The 24,312-nt window shown below is 35.2% G+C and overlaps 3 protein-coding genes across 3 annotated transcripts in view; 1 reads left to right on the top strand and 2 right to left on the bottom strand.

The window, feature by feature from the left end:
• Positions 1-1,555, bottom strand: part of cog8 (component of oligomeric golgi complex 8) — a 6,157-nt gene extending 4,602 nt beyond the window's left edge. The window contains exons 1-2 of the mRNA XM_051869840.1: positions 1,186-1,555; positions 868-1,075 (exon numbers count right to left, since the gene is read on the bottom strand). Coding sequence (XP_051725800.1) covers positions 868-1,075; positions 1,186-1,514 — 537 coding nt within the window. The 5' untranslated portion in view covers positions 1,515-1,555. The remainder of the gene's footprint in view (positions 1-867; positions 1,076-1,185) is intronic.
• Positions 1,524-5,145, top strand: nip7 (NIP7 nucleolar pre-rRNA processing protein). The gene is made up of 5 exons (XM_051869856.1): positions 1,524-1,727; positions 1,963-2,049; positions 2,557-2,695; positions 4,559-4,699; positions 4,802-5,145. The coding sequence occupies exons 1-5, from the start codon at positions 1,672-1,674 to the stop codon at positions 4,919-4,921; spliced, it is 543 nt and encodes a 180-aa protein (XP_051725816.1). The 5' UTR covers positions 1,524-1,671; the 3' UTR covers positions 4,922-5,145.
• A 4,750-nt stretch (positions 5,146-9,895) lies between these two features.
• On the bottom strand, positions 9,896-24,110 carry zdhhc7 (zinc finger DHHC-type palmitoyltransferase 7). The gene is made up of 8 exons (XM_051869850.1): positions 23,923-24,110; positions 22,608-22,684; positions 19,840-20,133; positions 19,628-19,752; positions 17,861-17,957; positions 17,244-17,325; positions 16,698-16,828; positions 9,896-13,463 (listed from the first exon to the last, which is right to left on the bottom strand). Exons 3-8 carry the CDS (start codon positions 20,125-20,127, stop codon positions 13,284-13,286), a joined length of 903 nt encoding a protein of 300 aa, XP_051725810.1. The 5' UTR covers positions 20,128-20,133; positions 22,608-22,684; positions 23,923-24,110; the 3' UTR covers positions 9,896-13,283.
• Between the last annotated feature and the right edge of the window lie 202 nt (positions 24,111-24,312).

Below are 24,312 nucleotides of genomic sequence, written 5' to 3' on the forward strand. Positions count from 1 at the left end.
AATATTTTTGATTAAATCCGGAGCTTTACGAATCGAATCAGTGACTCGGATCTCCTATCAAACGGCTAAACTGCTGAAATCACGTGACTTTGGCGCTGCCGAAGCAGTGTTTTGAAATCGGCCCATCACTATATTGTTGAAAAGTCGTTATTTTGTTTTTTTGGCGCACAAAAATTTTCACGTCGCTTTATAATATTAAGGTAGAACCACTGTACTCACATGAACTGTTTTAAATATGTTTTTAGTACCTTTATGGATCTTGAGAGAGGAAATGTCATTGCTGTGAATGCAGACCTCACTGAGCCATTGGATTTAATCAACAATATCTTAATTTGTGTTCTGAAGATGAACTAGGTCTTACGGGTGTGGAACGACACGAGGGTGAGTAATAAATGACATTATTTTCATTTTTGGGTGAACTAACCCTTTAAGTGAGCCCAAGTTTATTTGTATAGCAGTTATACATTCCCAAACACTGGTAGTTTCAGTTTCATTTTAAATAAATTTGTTTAAGCTTGCCGTTTATAATAGATGCTGTTTGTGATGAATGCGACTATAATTTATGCTTGTTTTATGCCTTCTTTTTTTTTTTTTTTTTTAAATTCTTGTTCTGAATACAGTTCAATTTAAAGGATTTGTTGTGGAATGAGCGAAAGTATACTACATGATAGTGTTTATAAATGTTTCATTTTAATTACAGGTATTTTACATTATTTCTAAATTTGATAATAATATGCGTCTCATACGACTTATGTGCGTTTCTTTGTCTCTCAACAATGCAATGCGACTTATTTTCAAGAAAATACAGTAATAGTGAAGAACAAAGAATCATCTTCAATTACTGGTGAGGTACAGTATCATATGTACCTGAATGACAGGAAGTGATGAATGTTTTTTCTCCAGTCTCTTCACATAAGCGGCCAACTCCAGCGCCTCCTCGTAGTATCCGTTCCGAACGCAGGTGTCCATCAGCTGAGGGATCTCCAGAATCTCCAAGATCTCAGTGTGTCGATTCAGTGTCAGGCTGTTCATACGCCTGCTGACACTGATCTCCTCAGCCTCCTTAATAAAACCTCTGCAAATAAATGAGAGAAAACAGTTACATACAGACAGACTGTCTAACTAATCTGTCTGTCTGTCTGTCATCCATCCATTATTTCCTGACAGTGAGAGTGAAGCACAGACCTGCATCTCTCAGTAAAGCTGGGTAGTTTGTGTAAGAGTTTAGAGAGACAGTTCTCCACTGTGCTAAAGTCAGTGTAGATGTGCTGTGTGCAGTCCGCGGTCCTGATGAACGTCTTGTAGTTGGTGAAGGCCAGCTCACGGGTCTGCTGCAGGATCTGAGCCCGCTCTTCCGACAGACGCTCCGGCTCCCGGTTTAACTCATCCACACCGCACGAGCACAACTGCGACAGATACGCCGCGAAGTCCGGATTCTCTCTCCAGTTCTCAGGAAAGCTGTCTTTAAAGATCGAGGCCAGGATACTCTCATCTTCCACGTCTACGGTAGCCATGATCGGAAGTGTTGATTCAAACCTCAACAAAAAACTTTATTTAAAAGTCTCGACGTCATCTGTGTGCGACGGATTGAACCCACGTGGCTTGCGTACTGTCTGAAGGAGCTGCAGTGGTTTTTAGCTTATTTAAGAAAAACGAATTATTTTCTTCATCATGCGTCCGTTAACAGACGAAGAGACAAAAACAATGTTTGAGAAACTCTCTAAATAGTAAGTGACATGTTTCGGTTTTACTCATTTAGAGCAGATATATATATATTAGTATAATATCTTTGTAGGGTTTTTATTTGATGGGCTTATTGTTTTATTGTTATGATGTGACTTACAACTCTTATTTATATCATTATGTTGAAATATTGTGTACATGTGCTGCACCATAGAGCCCAAAACTATTTTAACTATTTTAATGCCAGTTAAATTAAGTATGCCCAATTTTTGTGTCTAGCATTGGGGAGAACATCAAACTTCTTATTGATCGGCCTGATGGGACTTACTGTTTCAGACTTCATAATGATCGTGTATATTATATGAGGTAAGGTCTGTTATATTTTACTATCTGTTAAATGTAAATTTAAATGTGATTGCCATAAAAATGTCCTGTTGATATTTCCTGTTCTTTTTAATAGGCAGTTTGCTCTGGGCAAGACTAGTAATCATTATTTTGGTGCCAAAACAAGTGTTTTTAATGCATATTTATTTTTTATAAATCTTTAGGAGTACACTTGCATATAATAAACAGATATGGTATAAAACCATGGAGAAATAAAACTGATGAACTGAACCAACACTGAACTGACTTGAGCTGAATAATGACACTTTGTCTTTGTAGAGCTGCTTTATAGTAGAATTTGAATTTGTCTCATATTTGATGAAGTTTGCATCTTTCCCATTTTTTTTTATTGTGAAGCTGCTTTGAAACAATCTGTATTGTATAAAGAACTACATAAGTAAAGGTGACTTGACTTGAATAAAAACCACTGAAGTCCAGTTTGGTAGTATTAACTTCAAATAATCTTTATTGTCATCTTTTCCGTTCTAGTGAAAAAATCCTGAAGTTGGCTACAAATATCTCCCGAGATAAACTGGTATCAGTTGGCACGTGTTTTGGAAAGTTCACTAAGACGCAGAAGTTCCGTCTGCACATCACAGCTCTCGATTTCCTCGCACCATATGCTAAGGTGAATATTCATTCTGATTATGTATTTTGTAACATTAACACTGTTATTTTCCTCTTTATTACAATGAAGCTGCTTTGAAGCTTCATATAAGCACTATATATATATATATATATATGTTTTCACTTATATCTGTATTTATTTCGACACCTTTTGGCTGTTTTTCCTTTGATGTCCTGTCTCAAAAAATCAAGTCAACATAAATAAATTCAAAAACGAAAAAACAACCACAACCCATATGTAGGCATGATTTATATTTGTCTACAAAACACATTTCAAGTATTTAAGCAGAAGCCTTTAGATCAAAAGGCTTTTAAGATCATGAATAACAAATTCAGTCAAATTTGTCCAAACGTTTGACTGGCTGTGTGCATATCAGTGTTATTTTAGTTTTTATTTTAGTTTCATTTATATTTCATTATATGCTTTTGTCATTTTATTAGGTTTTCTTTTTAATATTGCTATTTAGGTTTATTTTTATTTTAGTTTTAGGGTACGTTTAGCCTACATGACAACTATGTACTAAAAACAGTGTATTATGCATGCTAGGCCAGTAGTTGGAGATGTCACTTTGTAAAGAAACACTACTCACCTATAGACTGAAAACATAATATGAATGCACATGACGTCATCGTTTTCACAAATTTTCATTTATGTAGTTCACATGGAGACATTAATGGTATCGGTTTTCAAAAATTTGAACTTTGAAACCCGTTTTCAAAAGTTTGCATTTTCAAGCCCCAAAAACGAAGTTTCTGTTTAAATGAACGGCCAAACACATAAAGTTTTCCATTTTTAGTTAAAAACGGTGTCGTGTAAACACCCCCTTCGTTTAGTTTTAGTTTGTATTTATTTCCAGTTAATCATTTTAGTGCTTCATCTTAAACTTATTGCAGTTTTATTGCCAAGCCAAAATTTCTAATTTTCATTTAAGTTTTTGGTTACACTTTACAATAAGGTTTCATTTGTCAACATTAGTTAACTACATTAGTTAACATGAACTAACAATGCACAATACTTCTACAGCATTTATTAATCTTAGTTAATGTTAATTTCAACATTTACTAATACATTTTTAAAATCAAAAGTTGTATCTGTTAACATTAGTTAATGCACTGTGAACTAACATGAACATTTATATTAACTAACATATTAACAAAGTTTAAAGCATTAGTTCACTAAAAAAATGAAATTTCTGTCATTAATTACTCACCCTCAAGTCGTTCCACACGCGCAAGACTTTCATTTATCTTCGGAACACAAATGAAGATCTTTTTGATGAAATCTGAGAGCTTTCTGTCCATCCATAGACATCTATGCAATTGAAAGTTTTGACACTTCAAAAAGTTCATAAAGAGATCATAAAATTCGAGTCTCTTCAGAAAATTTTGACTAAACCACTCAATTTGTATGGATTAGTTTTACAATCTTTTTATGAACTTTTTGAAGCGTCAAACTTTCAATTGCATAGATGTCTATGGATGGACAGAAAGCTCTCAGATTTCATCAAAAAGATCTTCATTTGTGTTCTTAAAGATGAACAAAAGTCTTACGGGTGTGGAACGACATGAGGGTGAGTAAATAATGACAGAATTTTAAATTTTGGGTGAATTAACTAATAAATGCTATAGAATACACTGCTCATTGTTAGTTCATGTTAGTTAATGCATTAATTAATGTTAACAAATGAGACCTTATTGTAAAGTGTTACTGAGTTTTTCAGCTGATATTTATATTTTATTATATTTCAGCTTTATTTCAATTAACAGAAATGTTTAATAGTTTTAGTTAACAATAATAACCCTGGTGCATATGCTTAGTATGTCATAGTTCATAATGTAATCTTCCTCATGTATGCAACTGTAGTTTAAGGTGTGGGTGAAGCCTGGATCAGAGCAGTCATTCCTGTATGGAAACCACGTCATGAAATCCGGCCTGGGGAGAATCACAGAAAACACATCGCAGTACCAAGGAGTGGTGGTGTATTCAATGTCTGATGTACCGCTGGTGAGACATTTTTGTTTTAAAATCTTCAAGGTGGAACAACTGTCGTCATGTTAAAGTATTCAGTGACCTTTGTATGCACTCACTGTCTTGATCTCATTTCAGGGCTTTGGAGTCGCAGCGAAGACCACACAGGAGTGTCGGAAGGTCGACCCCATGTCCATTGTGGTTTTCCATCAGGCTGATATTGGGGAGTACATCAGAAGTGAAGACACGCTGACATAAGAGCATATAATAACAGCAGTACTCATGGACAGTTCATTACATTCTTGCTATTGGATATTCTTCAATCAAATCAACAATGTTGGACAGTCTTTTGGACAGCTTTCAATGTGTAAACAAATCCTTTTGTATGTGATTTTCATTGACCATTTCTGTTTGAAATAATGTAGTGGCTTGTGCATTTATGAATTATTTCCTGATTTAATAAAACAGGATACAAAACCAAACCATGTTACATCTTACACAAACTAATTAAAAATAAATGTTTTCAAGAATAATTTAGATAAAATCAATGACTGAAATCAGACTAGCTACACATTCACATCCCTTTTGAACAATTCAGGTGAATTTTTTTTTAGATGTTTATTACTGCAAAAGGATATTTAAAATAGAAATTTCTTGCTAATGAAATTCTGATACTGAAGCTGATTTATTAACTATATTTCCAGGTTTTCTATGACAGTGGAAACATTAAAGTAGTGCAAATGTAAGTACTAGAATGTTTTTCTTTAGAAAACCCATATATTGTGACCCCCTGACAGTTTTTTAAAGGGGTGGTTGATTATGATTTCAGTTTTTTAACTTAAGTTTGTGTGTAATGTTGCTGTTTGAGCATAAACAACATCTGCAAAGTTACAATGCTCAAAGTTCAGTACAAAGGGAGATATTTTCTTTTATAGAATTCGCTGTTTAAGGACTACAAAAAACGGGTGGTAGGGACGACAATGAGCTTCTTCCCGGGTTAGTGACATCACTAACCCTAAAATTCAAACCCTGCCCCCGAGAACATGCAACAAAGGGGGTGAGGCCATGTTAGGCCATATTGGGCTGCTTTAGAGAAGAAGAGTTGTTGTAGTAAAGTGCTGTTACCATGCCGTCATTTTACGCCAGACTGCTTCACAAACGAGGGTCAATTCAATGCTGGATTTGCACAACAGATTGACGACACATGCTAGTCGATGAGTTGAATCAACTGCTCAGCAACTAATGTACATAAATTTATCCACTAACCGTTCAGAAAAGTCCATATGCATTCTGTAAGTTGTAATTTCTTCCTGAGTCTCTCCATCAGTGTCTGACTCCGGTTTGAACAACGGCTGAACACTATTACTAACAATCGTCATTTTGGCTGCGTGAGATTCTCCAGCTTTGTTGTTGTTGAGCAACCTGAGCGTGAGCTGTTAAAGCTCCGCCTTCTTCTGGAAAGCGGCCAGCAGCTCAATTGTATGGAGGTCGCTAATCTCCAAATAAATAGATTATGATCCACAAATAAATGTAAAGATATTCACAAGAATGAGATCCACAAATATATGTTTGGAGTATCACAAAAATTAATTACATTCACAAATAAATAAAAAGAGATTTGCTAATAAAAAAACATTCACAAATATGTTTTTATGTCACAAGCACAACTCTGCCTGCATTTATTTGTGAATCACCACCTGTACATTTGTGGATCGCTGCACGCATTTGTTGATCTCTTTCTGCGCATTTGTGGATTCTAGAACAATTCTAGCATCAGGACTGCAGACAAATCCACAAATAGGTCGACTCCACCCACCGACTACTCAAGCCAATCAGATAACGGCCACGTTGCACTGACCAATCGCAGCACACTCTCGCTACAACCAATCATGTTTTGCTTTACAATCGGGGGCGGGAATTGAGCTGAAGCTGTTTGTGTGATAAAAACACCCCGTTTACAAAATGTAACAGACTTTATTGTGATTAATCTTTTCATTTGTTTTGTACATATTTTTGTGGGTGTAATTATATATAAGGTCTGCATTATCCGTCTTACAAAGAGGGACTCTCTTATTTTGACGGGTATTATGGTCTGAGTGTTACTGATCACTGCAGTAATGAACAAGAGAAAGTGTCATGCACATTATTACGGTTCATCTGAGTTTTCTTACGGGTAAAAAGTTTACCAGTTTGTTAAGCAACCCTGAAAAGGCATCAGCTCTTACAGTGATTATCTGGAGTTAAAAACGTACATTTCATGGTAGCTAATGTACAATAAAACTTCATGAAACTCATTAGTAAAGTTTCAGCCATCATTCGGACGGGGTCCGCTACACAAAAGATTTTTGGAGTGTACAGGTGCTGGTCATATAATTAGAATATCGTGAAAAAGTTCATTTTTTTATTGTAAATTATTTAAAAAAATGAAACTTTCATATATTCTAGATTCCCTACATGTAAAGTAAAACATTTCAAAAGTTTTTTTTTTTAAATTTGTTGATTAGAGCGTACAGCTAATGAAAGTCCAAAATCCAGTATCTCAAAATATTAGAATATTTACATTTGAGTTTCATTAAATGACCATCCCTACAGTATAAATTCTGGGTATCTTTTGTTCTTTGAAACCACACTAATGGGGAAGACTGCTGACTTGGCAATGGTCCAGGAGACAATCATTGACACCCTCCACAGAGAGAGTAAGTCACAGAAGGTCATTACTGAATGGGGTGGCTGTTTACAGAGTGATGTATCAAAGCATATTAAATGCAAAGTTGACTGGAAGGAAGAAATTGGGTAGGCAAAGGTGCACAAGCAACAGGGATGACCGCAAGCTTGAGAATACTGTCAAGTAAAGCCGATTCAAACACTTGGGAGAGCTTCACAATGAGTAGAATGAAGCCGGAGTCAGCGCATCAAGAGTCACCACACTCAGACATCTTCAGGAAAAGGACTACCAAGCCACTTCTGAACCAGAAACAACGTCAGAAGCATCTTACCTGGGCTAAGGAGAAAAAGAACTGGACAGTGAACAGTGGTCGAAAGTCCTCTTTTCAGATAAAAGTAAATTTTGCATTTCATGTTGAAATCATGGTCCCAGAGTCTGAAGGAAGACTGGAGAGGCACAGAATCCAAGCTGCTTGAAGTCTAGTGTGAAGTTTCTGAAGTCAATAATGATTTGGGGGGGGCCGTGACGTCTGCTGGTGTTGGTCCATTGTGTTTTATCAAGTGCAAAGTCAATGCAGCCATCTTCCAGGAGATTTTGGAGCACTTTATGCTTCCATCTGCTGACAAGCTTTATGGAGATGCTGATTTCCTTTTCCAGCAGGACTTTAGCACCTGCCCACAGTGCAAAAACCACTTCCAAGTGGTTTGCTGACCATGATATTACTGTGCTTTATTGGCCAGCCAACATGCCTGACCTGAATCTATGGGATATTTTCAAGAGAAAGATGAGAAACAGTCGATCCAACAATATACAGATGATCTGAAGGCTCAATAGTGCCTCAGCAGTGCCACAGGCTGATCACTTCCATGCCACACTTCAGTGATGCTGTAATTTGTGCTAGGAGCAAGTCATTTGCTGTAATATGTCCTGCCGATCAAGTATTGAATGCACAAAAGAACATACTTTAAAGAACTTGAACTTTTCTGTTTTGCAAATCCATTTTTTGATTGATCTTAGGAAATATTCTAATATTTTGAAATACTGGATTTTGGACTTTCATGAGCTGTACGCTCTAATCATCAAAATTTAAAAAAAAAAAACTTTTGAAATGTTTTACTTTACATGTAGGGAATCTAGAATATATGAAAGTTTCATTTTTAAAAATAATTTATAATAAAAAAATGAACTTTTTGATGATATTCTAATTATATGACCAGCACCTGTATTCTTTATATTGCCATCAGGATCAGTGAATCGGGAAAAAGGCTATGCACGAATTATGATCATTCACAGATCCCGAGCTATAACACCTCTCTACCTGACGCGAGCGGCACGGCGCGATGCAGCAAATAAGGCATTATAATCATTATAAACAAATGGATTACATTATTAGTGTCCATGTACATGCAGCTACTGTCTACAAGCGGCACGGTGAGAAACGACGAGTCAGTGGCAGTAAACGGATGTCCCGTTCAACTTGCACATGTATAATACCAAATATGAGCCTGAATGAGCATCATGATAACAGTACGAGCCTCGGCATCACTATGGTTTTGGATCATGCAAATAAAGAGGTTGCAATGCTGAAAAACACATTTTTTGTAGGCCTATTTATTAGGCATCTGTATCCAATATACCTTTGTTGTTCCCATAACAGAGAGCACTGTTTCTCTGGCATTTTTAAATGGCGCATGAAATATAATAGTTTGGCTTGGCTTGACATACAGTCTAACGGTCTTACGAAATATAAATTTTAAAACTCTTTTTACTGTACCATTGTTTAAGAACCCTCTACATCCTTTCTAAAGCCAATGCAGGACGAGACCGCCCCGATTGTAAAGCAAAACATGATTGGTTGTAGCGAAAGTGTGCTGCGATTGGTCTGCGCAACGTGGCCGTTATCTGATTGGCTTGAGTAGTCGGTGGGTGGAGTCGACCTATTTGTGGATTTGTCTGCAGTCCTGATGCTAGAATTGTTCCAGAATCCACAAATGTGCGAGGTATTTTGAGCTGAAACTTCACAGACACATTCTGGGGACACCAGAGACTTATATTACATATTGTAAAAGGGGCATTATAGGACCCATTTAAAGAAATTAATACTTGTATTTAGCAAGGATGCATTAAATTGATCAAAAGTGATATTAAAGACTAACATTATACAAATAATATTTCAAACAAATGCTGTGCTTTTTAACTTCCTATTCATCAAAGAATCATGAAAAAATGTATCACGGTTTCCACAAAAATATTAAGCAGCACAAATGTTTTCAACATTCAACATTGCTAATAAGAAGAATTTTTTTTTTTTTTAAATCAGTAAATCAACATTATAATGATGTCTGCAGATCATGTGACACTGAAGACTAGAGTAATGATGCTGAAAATTCAGCTTTGCATCACAGGAATAAATTACATATTTGTTTTAAAAAAATATTAAAATAGAAAAGGGTTATTTAAATTGTAATATTTCACAATATTACTATACTGTGTATTATAAATGCAGCCTCAGTGAACAAAAACAAACAATCTCAATTCTAAAAATAATTGAGATTTGCACATTAGGCTTTAATAGCTTTTAAATCTAATGACTTTATTATGTAAAAGAACTTTACATAAGAAAGAACATAACTTTATGACACTTCAAAGTATCAGAACAATATTTGTTTACACCATTTATTACAGACATAATTTCATAATCTTTGCTTTGTGACCGTAAACCCTGTTTCCAACATTCCAAGTTCAGACACTGTTAAAATGAGCTTGAAGCTTTGAGACATTTTGGGCTATAATGACCCGTTTCAGTGAAATCTGCAGCACTATAAAGATTTAACGTGGAGAAAAGGTGAAAGTTGGAGACAAAGTTTCTAGATTTTGTTGATGGTAACTTGGTTCAAGAACCAAGACATTTCAAAAGGTCTGATAACATATGCAATAGCGTAATCCCTAATGCTATTTGAGGTTAATGAAGGTCATTAAGAGCAAACATCCCTCAGCTTTTATAGTCAAATAATATCTAGAATTACAAGTCTAAGCATGTTTTAAAAATAGAGTTGAGGTCAGGCAAATACTGTTGCAGTAGTAATAATAATAATAGTACAGAATGCAAAACTCTAATTATTCTAATGCAAAGAAAATAACTCCCTCTTCTACCCAATCAAAACAAGGTATAAAAAGCATGAGATACATTCTTAGTGATGTGCTGATAAAAGGCAAGTCTTCTCATATCAAATTCAAAACATGATCTTCAGGCTTGCATATAGTACATATTCCCTTTAGAGAAAATTAATAACTAGTAGACTTTGTTTAGAAAGGCTTAAAATAAAAAATAAATGACACCATTCAGTCCAATCTAAATTCCACTGCATGAACCGTCTGATGGTTTGTATGAAAAGCCAGTTATCTTCATAATAATGTGAAGGGAATGTGTAAAAGAAGATTTCATCATCATATTCATTACATAAATGCTGCATAACAAAATTGGCACACAAAACTCACTTTTTCTCACAAATAAAATGCTGGAATTACACTTTAATGGCAACGGTCAAATTTAGAACAAGTCTTACTAGTTTTGTTGTACTATTTGATCTATAAATCATTTATCTGGTATCATGGATATGGAAGAATCAATTGTCAGACTGGCTCAAATTTCCATATCCCTTTATCTCCAGTCATTTGTGATAAAAACAAATGCAGTTGGCCTCATCTTCTACACTGGACTTGTTGAATGGCTGTGATACCAGAACCAAAGCATCATCACATATTCGTATGAATGCTTGAAAACAGCCAGTATTGTAAACATAATATCCAAGACTGTTAACACATATATGTATCTCTTCTGCTTGGTAAATATGGAGTGGTTTTCAAGTCTCTTAAAACTCTATCTAGACCCATCTAAACTCACCTTTTAGTGCTGTGATATAATTCTCATGTACTGCCATTATTTTTATATATTTGAATATATTTTTTAAAATAAAAGCAATAAATGTTCTAATAATACAGTAGGGCAATCACACAAAGCCAAGCTAGAACATATCCAAGACATATTTTACTTCAAAGTCAAAAGAAAAAAATAGAAAAGTATATATTTCATAAAGAAAAATTAAAGTCTATATCTAGGATCATAAGGATTTATGGCATTGTGACATTATTCTTATTATGTGAGAACTAAAATCAGCATAAATTAACAGGAATACGATAAATACTAGTATGATGTAAAACATCTAAAAGTGTAAATAATACAATTTATTATTTAGTTATAGATTAACTATTTTATTTTTATGTTTTTTTTTTTTTTGCATTATATTGAGAATATGTGGGGAAGGGCCTAAAATAGATTTGACCGTCTTTATGCAAAATGTAATTCCTTGTTTTTATCTTTTCATTTAGTAGTCAAATATGACATGAAGATGTTCTTGACAGGTTTTGTGAGATTTCCTTTGAAATCAAAGCAACACACACACATCGTGTCGACCGTGCCAAACGAGTTCCAGCTTTGTATGATGAAAATATTTTCCAAAAGGAAAACTTAGTGGTCACCATGAAACGATTCTCTAAGCTAAAGGTAAAAGCATAAAAGTGAGGACAATGAACCACGAAGCAACAAGAGACAGTATAAAACAAAGTGATAGTCAGCCTCTGTGAATTGTGCAGCATATTTGTTTGACTTGCGACGAGTTCGCAAAGTCTCACTACATGGATGGTGCCCGCCAATGTCACTGCCGTGTGTTAAATTTGTAATCTACACGTTAATTAGAGTTCCTGGCTCAGCACTGTGGGCCTCGTGCGCACAGAGGGCATCCTTTTATTATGTATGCCATAATGTGATTTGTCTTTATTTATCTTACAGAGCTACCAAAGGTCAATGTAAGAATTATATATATATAGTCACGTCGTCCATTCAAGTTCTTGGTGGGATTGGCATTAATTTCAAGACTACGGAATGAGGCTATTATTATCTATACAATACATGAAGACGAGACCATTTTAAAATGACTTCTTCATTTAGGTTATGCGCTAAAGATAAGGTGACTAAACCAGCCGCAAGCACTTAACACCTAAGGAAATGGAAATGTCCTGCTCATATTTCACACTAACATCAAAAGGAAAACTCTATAAATGATACTTTACATAAAGAAAATAAAGCCTATTTTATCTGCCATTAAGATTTTTGTGCATTTTGACATTTTCTTTATAATTAAGCAATTTTTATTAATGTGGTATGAAAAAAAAATCTCACTGTCATTATTATAATAAATTACATTAAAATTAGCATAAATTAAATTAAATTCATTACATCAAATACTATATATAAATACTTTACATTTTTAAATAATAGATAATCTATTTTTCACATTACAATAATGCAAATGAGACTTTTTCTTTAAATTAAAAAAAAAAAAAATTTAACTGGCTTCTTTATCTTCTTTTTTCCTTTTGATTTTAGTGTGATATATAAACACTCTGACATTTCCTGACAGTTTTTGTGAAATTCCCCCAAAAAAAACTTTTGTGGATTTCATTTGGTTTCTTTAAATAACCATTGCATGTTAGCCATTATTTTTAATCACACAGTAGCTCTACTTAAATCACAAGATGTAGTTTCTTCAGGCTGGATAACGGATACTGACATCCTTCAACTGTTCCATAAATTCCCAAACAACAAAAATAGTCCACTTAAAAAGCAAATCAAAAACCCATGAGTGTGAATGTTCATGAAGAAAATATGAGCATAACAAGTATGATCCGCCTAACGAGGTAATAATGTGTAGACACAGACAGGCTGTATCGAGACGTAGCCTCATTGTTCCAAGGGCGACATCAGTTATTTCACAGGTTTTCACTGTAGTATCTCCAAACCTGCATCAGCATTAAGGAAGGACTCCTATGTCCTATGTGAGGGGGGTAATAGGCATGAAGGCAGATGGACATGCCTTTATAGACAGCATTCTTCACTCAAACTGAGAACTCAGCCCCGCCCTTCCGGGCACGAACCATCAGCAGGCGCTGGAGCCGGAGTCCAGCAAAAGGGTTGAACCAGAGCAGAGAGGGTGGGCCACCGAAAACAGCCTTCATTCCCTCCCATCGCACCCGCCGCTCCCATGTGGGCTTTTCGTTCTTCAACCGCTCGATTTCCTGTGAGCATCAAATGAAAAATGTAAAGTTAAGGCTAATACTGTCAGCACATTATTACAAAATTTTTTAAAATGTGATGCTTTGAGCGCTGTTGAGCAGATTCGTAAACACCTCTGATTGGCCACTGTGTTCACGCTCTCATCAGATATGTCTGTGATTGGCTACAATGATCAACGCACGGGAGTGTTTAAAAGCACACGGAAGTGTTTGAATTTGAAAGCGTTTTGAAAGCGGGAGCAGGAGTGTGTATCTGTGTAAGCACTTGGTGAAGAGCTTCATTGATGACCATTTACAACGTTTTTACAGCGTTGATCACTGAAACCAATCACAGACATATCCAATGAGCTGTGAACACAATGGCCAATCAGAGGTGTTTATGAATCCGCTCAACAGGGCTTAAAGCGTCACATTTTTAAAATTTCAGTACTGACTAGGTACCGAAGTCGGTACTTTTGACAACTCTAATATACACACATATTTATATACATAAAAACATACACACATATATACATACATACATGTGTGTGTATATATGCGTGTATATAATATATGTGTATATATATATATATATATATATATATATATATATATATATATTATACAAAAATCCAACCTTTCATTGGAGAATAAGAATTTTAAATGGGGGGAAATCTCATTATGAGAGAAATGTTTTTCTCTAATACACATTGCTCACAATTAATCATACCCTTTTATTCAATACTTTTTGCAACCTCCTTTTCCCAAGATAACAGCTCTGAGTCTTCACCTATAATGCCTGATGAGTTTGGAGAACACCTGACAAGAGATCAGAGACCATTCCTTCATGCAGAATCTCTCCAGATCCTTCAGATTCCCAGATCCATGTTGGTGCTTCTTCTCTTCAGTTCACGCCACTCATTTTCTTTAGGGTTCAGGTCAGGGGACTGGGACGGCCATGGCAGAAGCTTGGTTTTGTGCTCAGTGACCCATTTTTGTGTTGATTTTGATGTTTGTTTTAGATCATTGTCCTGATGGAAGATCCAACCATGGCCCATTATATGACTTCTAGCAGGGACAGTCAGGTTTTGATTTTTTATCTGTTGGTATTTGATAGAATCCATGATGCCATGTATCTGAACAAGATGTCCAGGACCTCCAGCAGAAAAATAGGCCCACAACATTAAAGATACAGCAGTATATTTCATTGATCACATGGGGTACTTTTTACCCCTGTGTGCACCAAACCCATTTTAAGGGTTTGCTGCTAAAAAAGCTAATTTTTTGTTTCATCTGACGATAGAACCCATCCCGTTTGAAGTTCCAGTAGTGTCAGTTACTTTTCAAATGTTCTATGATCAGATGAAACCAAAAAAAAAAAAAAAAAAAAAAAAAAAAAAAAGAGCTTTTTGGCAGCAAACCCACCAGATGGGTTTGGTGCACACATGGATAAAAAGTACCCCATGCCCACAGTTAAATATACTGCTGGATCTTTAATGTTGTGGGCCTATTTTTCTGCTGGAGGTCCTGGACATCTTGTTCAGATACATGGTATCATGGATTCTATCAAATACCAACAGATAAAAAAAAAATTAAAACCTGACTGTCCCTGCTAGTAGTCATATAATGGGCTGTGGTTGGATCTTCCAACAGGACAATGATCCAAAACAAACATCAAAATCAACACAAAAATGGGTCACTGAGCACAAAACCAAGCTTCTGCCATGGCCGTCCCAGTCCCCTGACCTGAACCCTAAAGAAAATGAGTGGAGTGAACTGAAGAGAAGAAGCACCAACATGGAGCTGGGAATCTGAAGGGTCTGGAGAGATTCTGCATGAAGGAATGGTCTCTGATCTCTTGTCAGGTGTTCTCCAAACTCATCAGGCATTATAGGTGAAGACGCAGAGCTGTTATCTTGGCAAAAGGAGGCTGCAAAAAGTATTGAATAAAAGGGTATGATTAATTGTGAGCAATGTGTATTAGAGAAAAACATTTATTTCATAATGAGATTTTCCCCCCATTTAAAATTATTATTCTCTAATGAAAGGTTGGATTTTTGTAGATTTTTAAAATAAAAGATCAAAATGATTAACGATGTAGATTTATTTTCACAGCCTTCTTTGGTCATATTTACCAAGGGTATGAATAATTTTGAGCACAACTGTATATGTGTGTGTGTGTGTACATTATATATATATATATATATAAAAATATAATGATATATTTATATTAGTGTGACGGGATCTCGTGCCATGAGATTAAAATGTGACGAGATTTCTCGTTGAGGTAAAAAGCTGTCTCACAATATTGCCATGATGGAGTGTGAGGGTGAAATTAGGATAGAATATGTCACTGCAACATTTACATTACTGTCGTTTTGCTTTTTATAGAAATAAAAACCATTTTATTCAGTTGGATAATGGCTGCTTCAATCCCATCCAGCTCATCCAAAACGAGCTGTAGAGCCGTACGTAGTGCAGCAGGAATCAGAGTTCACTGATCACGTGACGAGATGACTGACAAGACCATGGCGAAGGATTCGTTGCACAATAGAGCCTAAGCGTCTGACAAAAGTCTTATCTTGTAGAATCGCAAGTGAAATTAGAGCAATTAAGAGTGATTTCAATACCCCGCATTTTGAAAGCGGCTCCCTGATGATGCATGCAAATATCTCCCAATATGAAAGCTATTTTAAGATGGGCTGTGTAATTGTAACTATCTCTTAGCTCTGTATTATGCTTGAAGAAAAATTTGGTCTATTTGCACTTTGAATATTGAGAGAGTACTTTATTTTTTTGTGCAAAAAATAGTTTTCACTTAATAATACTAAGAGAAAAATGTCAGTTGAGTTTGTGGCAAAAGCTTTTATAGTGCTGGAGTATGGTTGTCTTTTACTGCATATGATCATTCATACTCAGAAAGTAGAACTGAAATGACATTTATTACAAGATGATTAGTTAAAACATTTCTAATGCACCTGCACACTATTTTCTAGTCATGTATTTCATCAAGGATTTTAAAAAATACTGTGTAAAAATCTCGTCTCGAGAACTCAATCTTGTGTCTCGTGAGCATTATGCATTCAGTAAATAGCAGTGTAATAAGCAGGTTTATTTGTTTTGTTTATTTTTTTCCAATAATTACAATCAATTGCAAAAAACAATAGACCAAATATGGCTGTAAAAATTCAGTTCCATCAGAAGTAATGGTAGTAACTGGGTCTGAGGACTTCTGCAGGTTTGTGTAAGTCAACTTACCGTCTCATCATTACAGATGGAGTGAATCTGAGTGCCGAACATGACAGCAGTGAAGGTGAGAAACAGCAGCGCTTCCAGACACAGGAAAATCAGCAGCAAGACCGCCACAGGTGGGGAGAAATCACTACACTCTACAGAACAGAGAAGAACAACACAGATGAGATGATGCTGTCAAAACTAATGCTAGAAATCAAATTCACAAATGCTTTGTATGAGAAATAAAAGAACAGTAGTACAGATTACAAAAAAACAACAACAATAGTATTTTATTCCAGAGTATAAAAACTACAAAATATATTCTTATACATGCAAATAAAAAGTAAATGATAAAAATTGTATTGTAAATAATAAAACAATAGAATTACAAAAAAGTAAGCAAAAATAGTGCAGTTAACACACAAATCAGAAACTGTTAGCACAAGTGGCTTCTGAGAGCAAGAGATGACAATGACACAGCACAATAAATGTCTTCCACTTGACTTTATATGACATAATATCATCTGTCCTTTAGTAATGGAGTGCAAAACTAAAATATCTATTACTCACCATTCCACTGGACTTTGACACAGGTGAAGAAATGGAAACCGCTGAGACACAGTGCATGCAATGAAATGGAGGCTATGTACATCTGAGGAGAAAGAAAAACACATTAAAGTCAAATATTATTCAAAATTCAACAAATTAAATGTAAAATGATTTTGCCATGCTTTAAAATGCTGGTTCTTATGATGAAAACCTCAAAATATTGATGTACATTGATGCCTATAACATTTACCAGAAACAAAGGTAATTGGTTAAAGGCAATAAAGCAATATGCTGTGTAAAAAGTAACCTTAGAATAATAATAATAAAACTAATTGTATGATTTATTAGTAGTAATGATCACATTTCTTTACACCGAGTAATAAAGTACATAAGCTCATCCATAGAATTTTTTTTTTTTTTTTTTTTACAGTTGTCAAGCAAAGTAACAGCCAAAGATCACTCTATAAACAAATAATCGTACTGATGCAGAACTCAGACAATTATGTGGCCACAGCTCATGCAATCAGATGTTAGAGCCTAAAATCATTCATTTTTAATTGGATGATTTTGTCAGCAATTCCACCATAAAATACTGTTAAAAAAACAACAACAAAAAAAAAAAAAACAGACACACTTACAGTGAAGAGGACAAAGAATCGCTGATTGTTCTCGCCCACACAGTTGTTGACCCAAGGACAGTGGTGATCCATCTTCCTGATGCATCTCTTACAGATACTACAACAAACAAACCAGGTGAAGAGGCCATACCAGTTTTAAAAGAAGATGCTAAACATTCAGCAGTCACTGATACTTGGTTCTAAATACAGCCGTCTTGATTACAAAGAGATATATAATGTAAAATAGAATTTCTTGCGCTTTTGAAATTGGAAAAAAAATAAAAAACTTTGATGACAGATCCCTCCCAGTCCACAATACACTACTAGATTTTTTTAAAAAGAAATTAATACTTCTATTCATCAAGGACACGTTAAATTGATCAAAACTGATTTCTTTTTCAAATAAATGCTGTTCTTTTGAACTTTCTATTTATCAAAGAAAATTTGTTGTTGCTTGTTCAGTATAAGTTAGGGTTAAAAATATTGATTTCCCCAAATTTTAAATCGATTCTCATTTTGAAGAACCGAAATTGATTCTTAAATTACAAGAATCAATCTTTAAGTCTATGATGTTTTCAGATGATGAATGAACATATAGTGTGCCTCCCATTCAATAAATCACAATAAGGTTTGTGATTTTGTTTCTTTTGATATGAAACACAGTCTCATCTTTCAAATTATTTTTATTAAATTATGAAATTCAAACAATAAATGGCATTTTGGCATTCTTTAATGTGGCATGACAGATCGCCGTTGCTGCCTCAAACGAAGCAGCAGCGCGGAGCGTACGTGAACAGATCATCTCTTCCGCTTTTCTACTAGCTACAGCACAAAATAAACATGAATGAACATCATAAGGTATGTTGAAAGATACAGTACAACTTACTGAAATCTGCATCATGTCTCATGCAATTGTTCAATCAGTGTTTCAACCATGGAAAGACATCAATTAAACATCTTGTAAACAATGTCATGTAATTTGTTACATTTACCTCAGAAAAGCCATTCAATGTCCAAAAACTCATTAGTCAGCTAGAAAAATGAACTCTAGAGAGAAGCATTTTGCTATATATATGCACTATATTGCATATTCATTGTATTATTACTTAACCTGTTCTTCAAATATTTAATGTATTTTTGAATAAATCTATCGTTTTTATGACAGCCACAATTTAAATGTTTAAATTTAAATAAATAATATATATATATTATATAATGAGTAGAAACAATTTTATTTATACAATGTTATTGAAAACGTAGTATTATAAAGTTATTATTATAAAAACTTCCTTATATGTAAATTTAATGTAAGCAGCATACAAATCAGTTCATTTTTAATCTATAATATTATAGTGATGTACCAACTGGCATTCCCTGTATAGTTTACAGCATTAGTTGAGAGATATTTTTTCCTTGAGGAAATCACAAGCTTCGAAATCAAAATCAAATAGTAAAAAGCCCTAGTATAAATTATGACATCACAACTGTGACCAAGTAAAGATAAGACAATCTACGATTACATACCAGCACATATGCTGTATTTAACAACATCATTTCAAATGCGAAAAGCATCAGCCAATCACAGCATAAGTCATTTACATGCAAGTGCAAAAGGTACAGTAGCAAAAACTTTTTTTTGTGTCTGGTCTGACATTTTAAGAGGACTTCCACTTGGGAAAAAAAACACTACAAAAGTGTAGAATGTGGCCGCATACAGATAAAAATACAGATAGCAAAAGGAAAGCATCTCTCCTGCTTTGTGAGTCATTTATCAGATGTTGGTCTTACCTGCAGTGGTGTGCTCTCTCTGGTTTAATGCTGCAGCATTTTGGACACTTGTAGATGACCTCTCCTGGCTTCAGCTGCAGACTCTCCATATATTCTTTAGTGGCGTTACCTTTGGGAACAGCTCCCTGATAAACACAATGCACTTCACATCAATAACATCCATCACAAAAAGTTCATTACCACATTTAATTAAAATGATGGTCCTTTCTTACCGGATCTGTCAGCATGGTTCGCAGGTGCGATGTCAGCGCCAACACAGCCAGGAAGTTAAATGCCACGCCGTTAATGAGAGTGTACCAGAAGCTTTTGGAGGGGAGCAACATGACAAAGTTCACCACAAATTCTGCGTACATAACCAGAAACCAGGTCATGAAGGCGCACACCATCCCGCAGCTGTCCTGGATGAACCAGACGCGGCCGGCAGCCACCTCCTCCTCCCCTCCGCTGAGCAGGGGCTGGTGCTGCTCCACATCCCTCAGCCGGTGTCCTGAAGACTGCATTCTTTCCTGCAAAGACAGAGAGAGAGGGGTGAGCAGGACGAGCGAGACTCCCACTGGACCTCGATTCCAGCCAGACATAACACTGATTTACACGCTTATCTATAAATGGTACTGTAGAGATAAAAGAGAAGCATTGGAAAGCAATACAACATGTGCACTAGCAACACCAAGGTAATTCCAAGGGAATGGATGACCTGATATAATATACACCTTCAATGCTTTGGTTAAAAGCCTCTGCCAAATGCATGTAAACTAAGGCAAGTATCACTATTACTACAGCTCATGCTTACACCGCGTCTACACCGGACACTAGCGGTGCGATGCGACGCGACAAAAGACAATAGAACCCATTATAATCAGTGATGTTGTCTACACTGGACGCGACGTGACACGACAAATCCCAGACAGTAAACTGATGCTTCGTTCTATTTATGATGTACTCCAAGCACTAGCGATACTTCTCATAGGAAGGACAAATGGATTTGCAACAGTTGCTTTGTCGCGTCAAGAGTAGACAGCTTCTAGCTGTTGTGGTGAGACGCGTCAACGGTCACGTCCAGTGTAGACATGTGTTAGGGTTTTGTAGAACTTAAACTGTGTCACATTTGTGCTATGGACACAAATGATACCTGAAATTGTGTGGCTTGTTGAGGAGAGGTGTGTTATTATTTCTCTAAAGGTCTGAATGTATGATTTTTTTAATGGCAATTTAAAAAAAACAGGTTTTAAAATAAACTTAAAGGAAGGACTCAAGCTTATCTATAGACCAAAATATTATAGGGACTTTAGGGGCTCTATTGACTTGAGTCAGTAAGCAACCACCTAGAATATCCTAGCAACAACCAACACAATAGAATTGTTGCAGTGAGTTCTGCATGGGCAAGCACCACTAAAAAAATTTCTGAAAAATGCAAAACCTGTCCATAGAAATGAAACACTTAATCTTTAAAGGGTTAGTTCACCCAAAAATGAAAATTATCCCATAATTTACTCACCCTCAAGCCATCCTAGGTGTATAAGACTTTCTTCTTTCAGTCAAACACAATCGGAGTTATACTAAAAAAATATTCTGGCTCTTCCAAGCTTTATAATGAGAGTGAATAGTAACCAGGATTTTGAAGCCCAAAAAAGCACATTCATCCATCATAAAAGTAATCCATACGGCTCCAGGGGGTTAATATAGGCCTTCTGAAGCGATGTGATGCATTTTTGTAAGAGAAATATCCTAACTTTATAGACTATAATCACTAGATTATAGACTATAAATTTATAATTATGGATATTTTTCTTACAAAAATGCATCGCTTTGCTTCAGAAGGCCTATATTAACCCCCTGGAGCCATATGGATTACTTTTATGATGGATGAATGTGCTTTTTTGGGCTTCAAAATCTTGGTTACTATTCACTTCCATTATAAAGCTTGGAAGAGCCAGAATATTTTTTAATATAACTCTGATTGTGTTTGACTGAAAGAAGAAAGTCATATACACCTAGGATGGCTTGAGGCGAGGGTGAGTAAATTATGGGATAATTTTCATTTTTGGGTGAACTATCCCTTTAACCTTTGTAAAAAGCCAGATCAAAGAATCCTGAATTTTTTTTTTTTATCACAGTAAGAGTTTCAACAAAAATCTTAAGCAGCAACGGTTTTCAACATTGAGGAATAGGAAATGTTTCTTAATGTTTCTTAAGGATCATGTGACACTGAAGACTGGAGTAATGATGCTGAAAATTCAGCTTTGCATCACAGGAATAAATTACATTTTAAAATATCTTAAAATAGAAAACAGTTATTTTAAATTGTAATAATATTTCACAATATTATTGTTTTTACTGTATTTTTGATCAAATAAATGCAGCCTTAGTGCACATAAAAACTTACCAACACCAAACATAAGCTTGTATCTAAATAATATAATAACCAACTAAATATTTTAAATTCCCCAAATCCAACTACAAGAATCAGACACAAATAAAGTGAAAGTGAAAACCTAAGAAACTTCATATTCATAATTAAAATTTCAGTATGTAAAAGGCACGAGAGTGTGCCAGCTTCAAAAAGAGTCTCTCTTATAGTGCTGGAGCTGTTAACCATTTTCAATCCTAGTATCACTGGAACATCACTAACGTCTTTTGTTAAAGAAACATGGCAGGAGTTTCAGCCTTCAACATGGGCTGAAACTTAGCATCTCATTTACATAAATACTTTTGAAATGCAAATTGCTTACAAAACAAAAGGCCAAACAGCCTAAAAAAGAGATGCGTATGGTCAGTGCCAAAAAAACTGACAAGGACTCATTCTGAAGGAGAAAAAGGACTGGAAAACATAAAGCATGAACTAATCAGATAGTCTTTACAGTAGATGCTCACCTGCATGTATTTACTTCTCTGACAGTGCGGGATAATTTACAAAAGTTTAATACTTAGTGTGAGGCTTTTGTTCAAGTGATGTTTTACTTAGCAAGTACAAATGACTCACCACACAAAGCGTCCCTCACAATGACATCCTCTCGAACCCTGTTGGGTTTGAACTCAAAGGCATCTACAGTCTGGAGCCTGTAGAAGACAAACACATACAGAAAATCATTGTATACGTGATTATACTTACAGCAAGAAAGTAAGTGGGGCAATGCAGATAGAACTGTGTGTGTGGCCATAATATTTCCCAATTCACACATAATTAGCCTTCCTTCACATCATCGCTAAAAATCATTTAAAAACATTGTTATACAAAAGCTCAAAATTTTTACAAAGCCTAACCTGAACCCTATTCTTAATATAAAAAACACAGGTTTAACTATATGTCATTGTCATTTTTTGTACTTACTATGACTAAATTAATAGTAAAGTCCAGCAAAAAAATAAATACATTATATATATATATATATATACACACATATACATACATTATATATATATACATATATATACATATATGTATGTATATGTGTATATATATATATATACATATATATATATATATACATATATATATATAAGAATCTAGTTATGTACAACTGAAATGACACAGATGGAAAACACTTTAAAGAATTGTACTCTTCATACAATTTAATTCACTAAAAAAAAAAAACCCTCACAATCTTCAAACTAGCTTTGTGTTTCATCTAGGAAAGTCATATGAGGAGTAAATGATGACAATTTTCATTTCTCGGGTAGACTATCGCTTTAAGTTAATGTGAAGAGATACAAGTTTCAGCCTATCATCTGACGTAAAAACCTGTTTCACTTTGACATAAGAGATACTGCTGTGGTCGATTTCAACCCTGATAAAACACTCCAGCTTCCTTCAGTCAGCTGTATATGAATAACAATCTGCACTTATATCAAAAGATTCACATTCAATCTTTAATAAATATTATACACAATCGTACAAACTCTCTCTCATTCACACACAAACAACTGAAAGTGTCACTGGCCTGTTATGAGGAAATGTGTTTTGATTTCAGATATTAGTTTCGGGCAGCAGACAATAATAAAAAGACATAAATTCAGTGTGTATACTGTGATTTTGTTGTTGTTATTTTATAAACCAGTCTAGCAACCATCATAACAACAAATCTCTAATCTCCCGGCACACCCTTTATCTAATACGTGGTTTGATTTTTATATTTTCAACTTGCCTTTATTATAACTAATATATTAGCAATTAAGTATTTAATTATTCTGACAGTCTTATTAAATCACATTTAAATCCGGCTGATAAATCGCAGCCATGCAAACATCATCATGATTTACTTTCTTTACCGAAATACAGAGCTTTTTCTTTCACTTACCGCCTCCAAAATGAGTTTTTATTCACCAGCTGTGATTCTCAGATGAGCGATGGGCACATATAAATAGATCATTTCATTTCTCAGACTGTTTAAAGGGTTTCATAGGTGAGAAATAATGATGAGGGTCACACACACTTCCGGGGTTCAGTGCGATCATTTCTGCTGCTTCTGCTGTCTGATGAGTGACAGGCCCGAACACACGCCGCCTCACTTCTGACCACTACCGGCGGATCAGGAGAACTGCAGCGATCAGGGACGCTCCTGATTTAATAAGGACCTCCAGGGAGGTCTCAGGTGCCCTCTGCTCACTTTCTGTCTCAGTGGCAATTCAAGGATTAATTTTTAAGAGAAGGGCCTCAAAGGGGACAAGTGTGCAAGAGAGCCAAATGT

Source organism: Ctenopharyngodon idella, chromosome 18 (genome assembly GCF_019924925.1).
Source record: "Ctenopharyngodon idella isolate HZGC_01 chromosome 18, HZGC01, whole genome shotgun sequence".
NCBI lineage: Eukaryota > Metazoa > Chordata > Actinopteri > Cypriniformes > Xenocyprididae > Ctenopharyngodon > Ctenopharyngodon idella.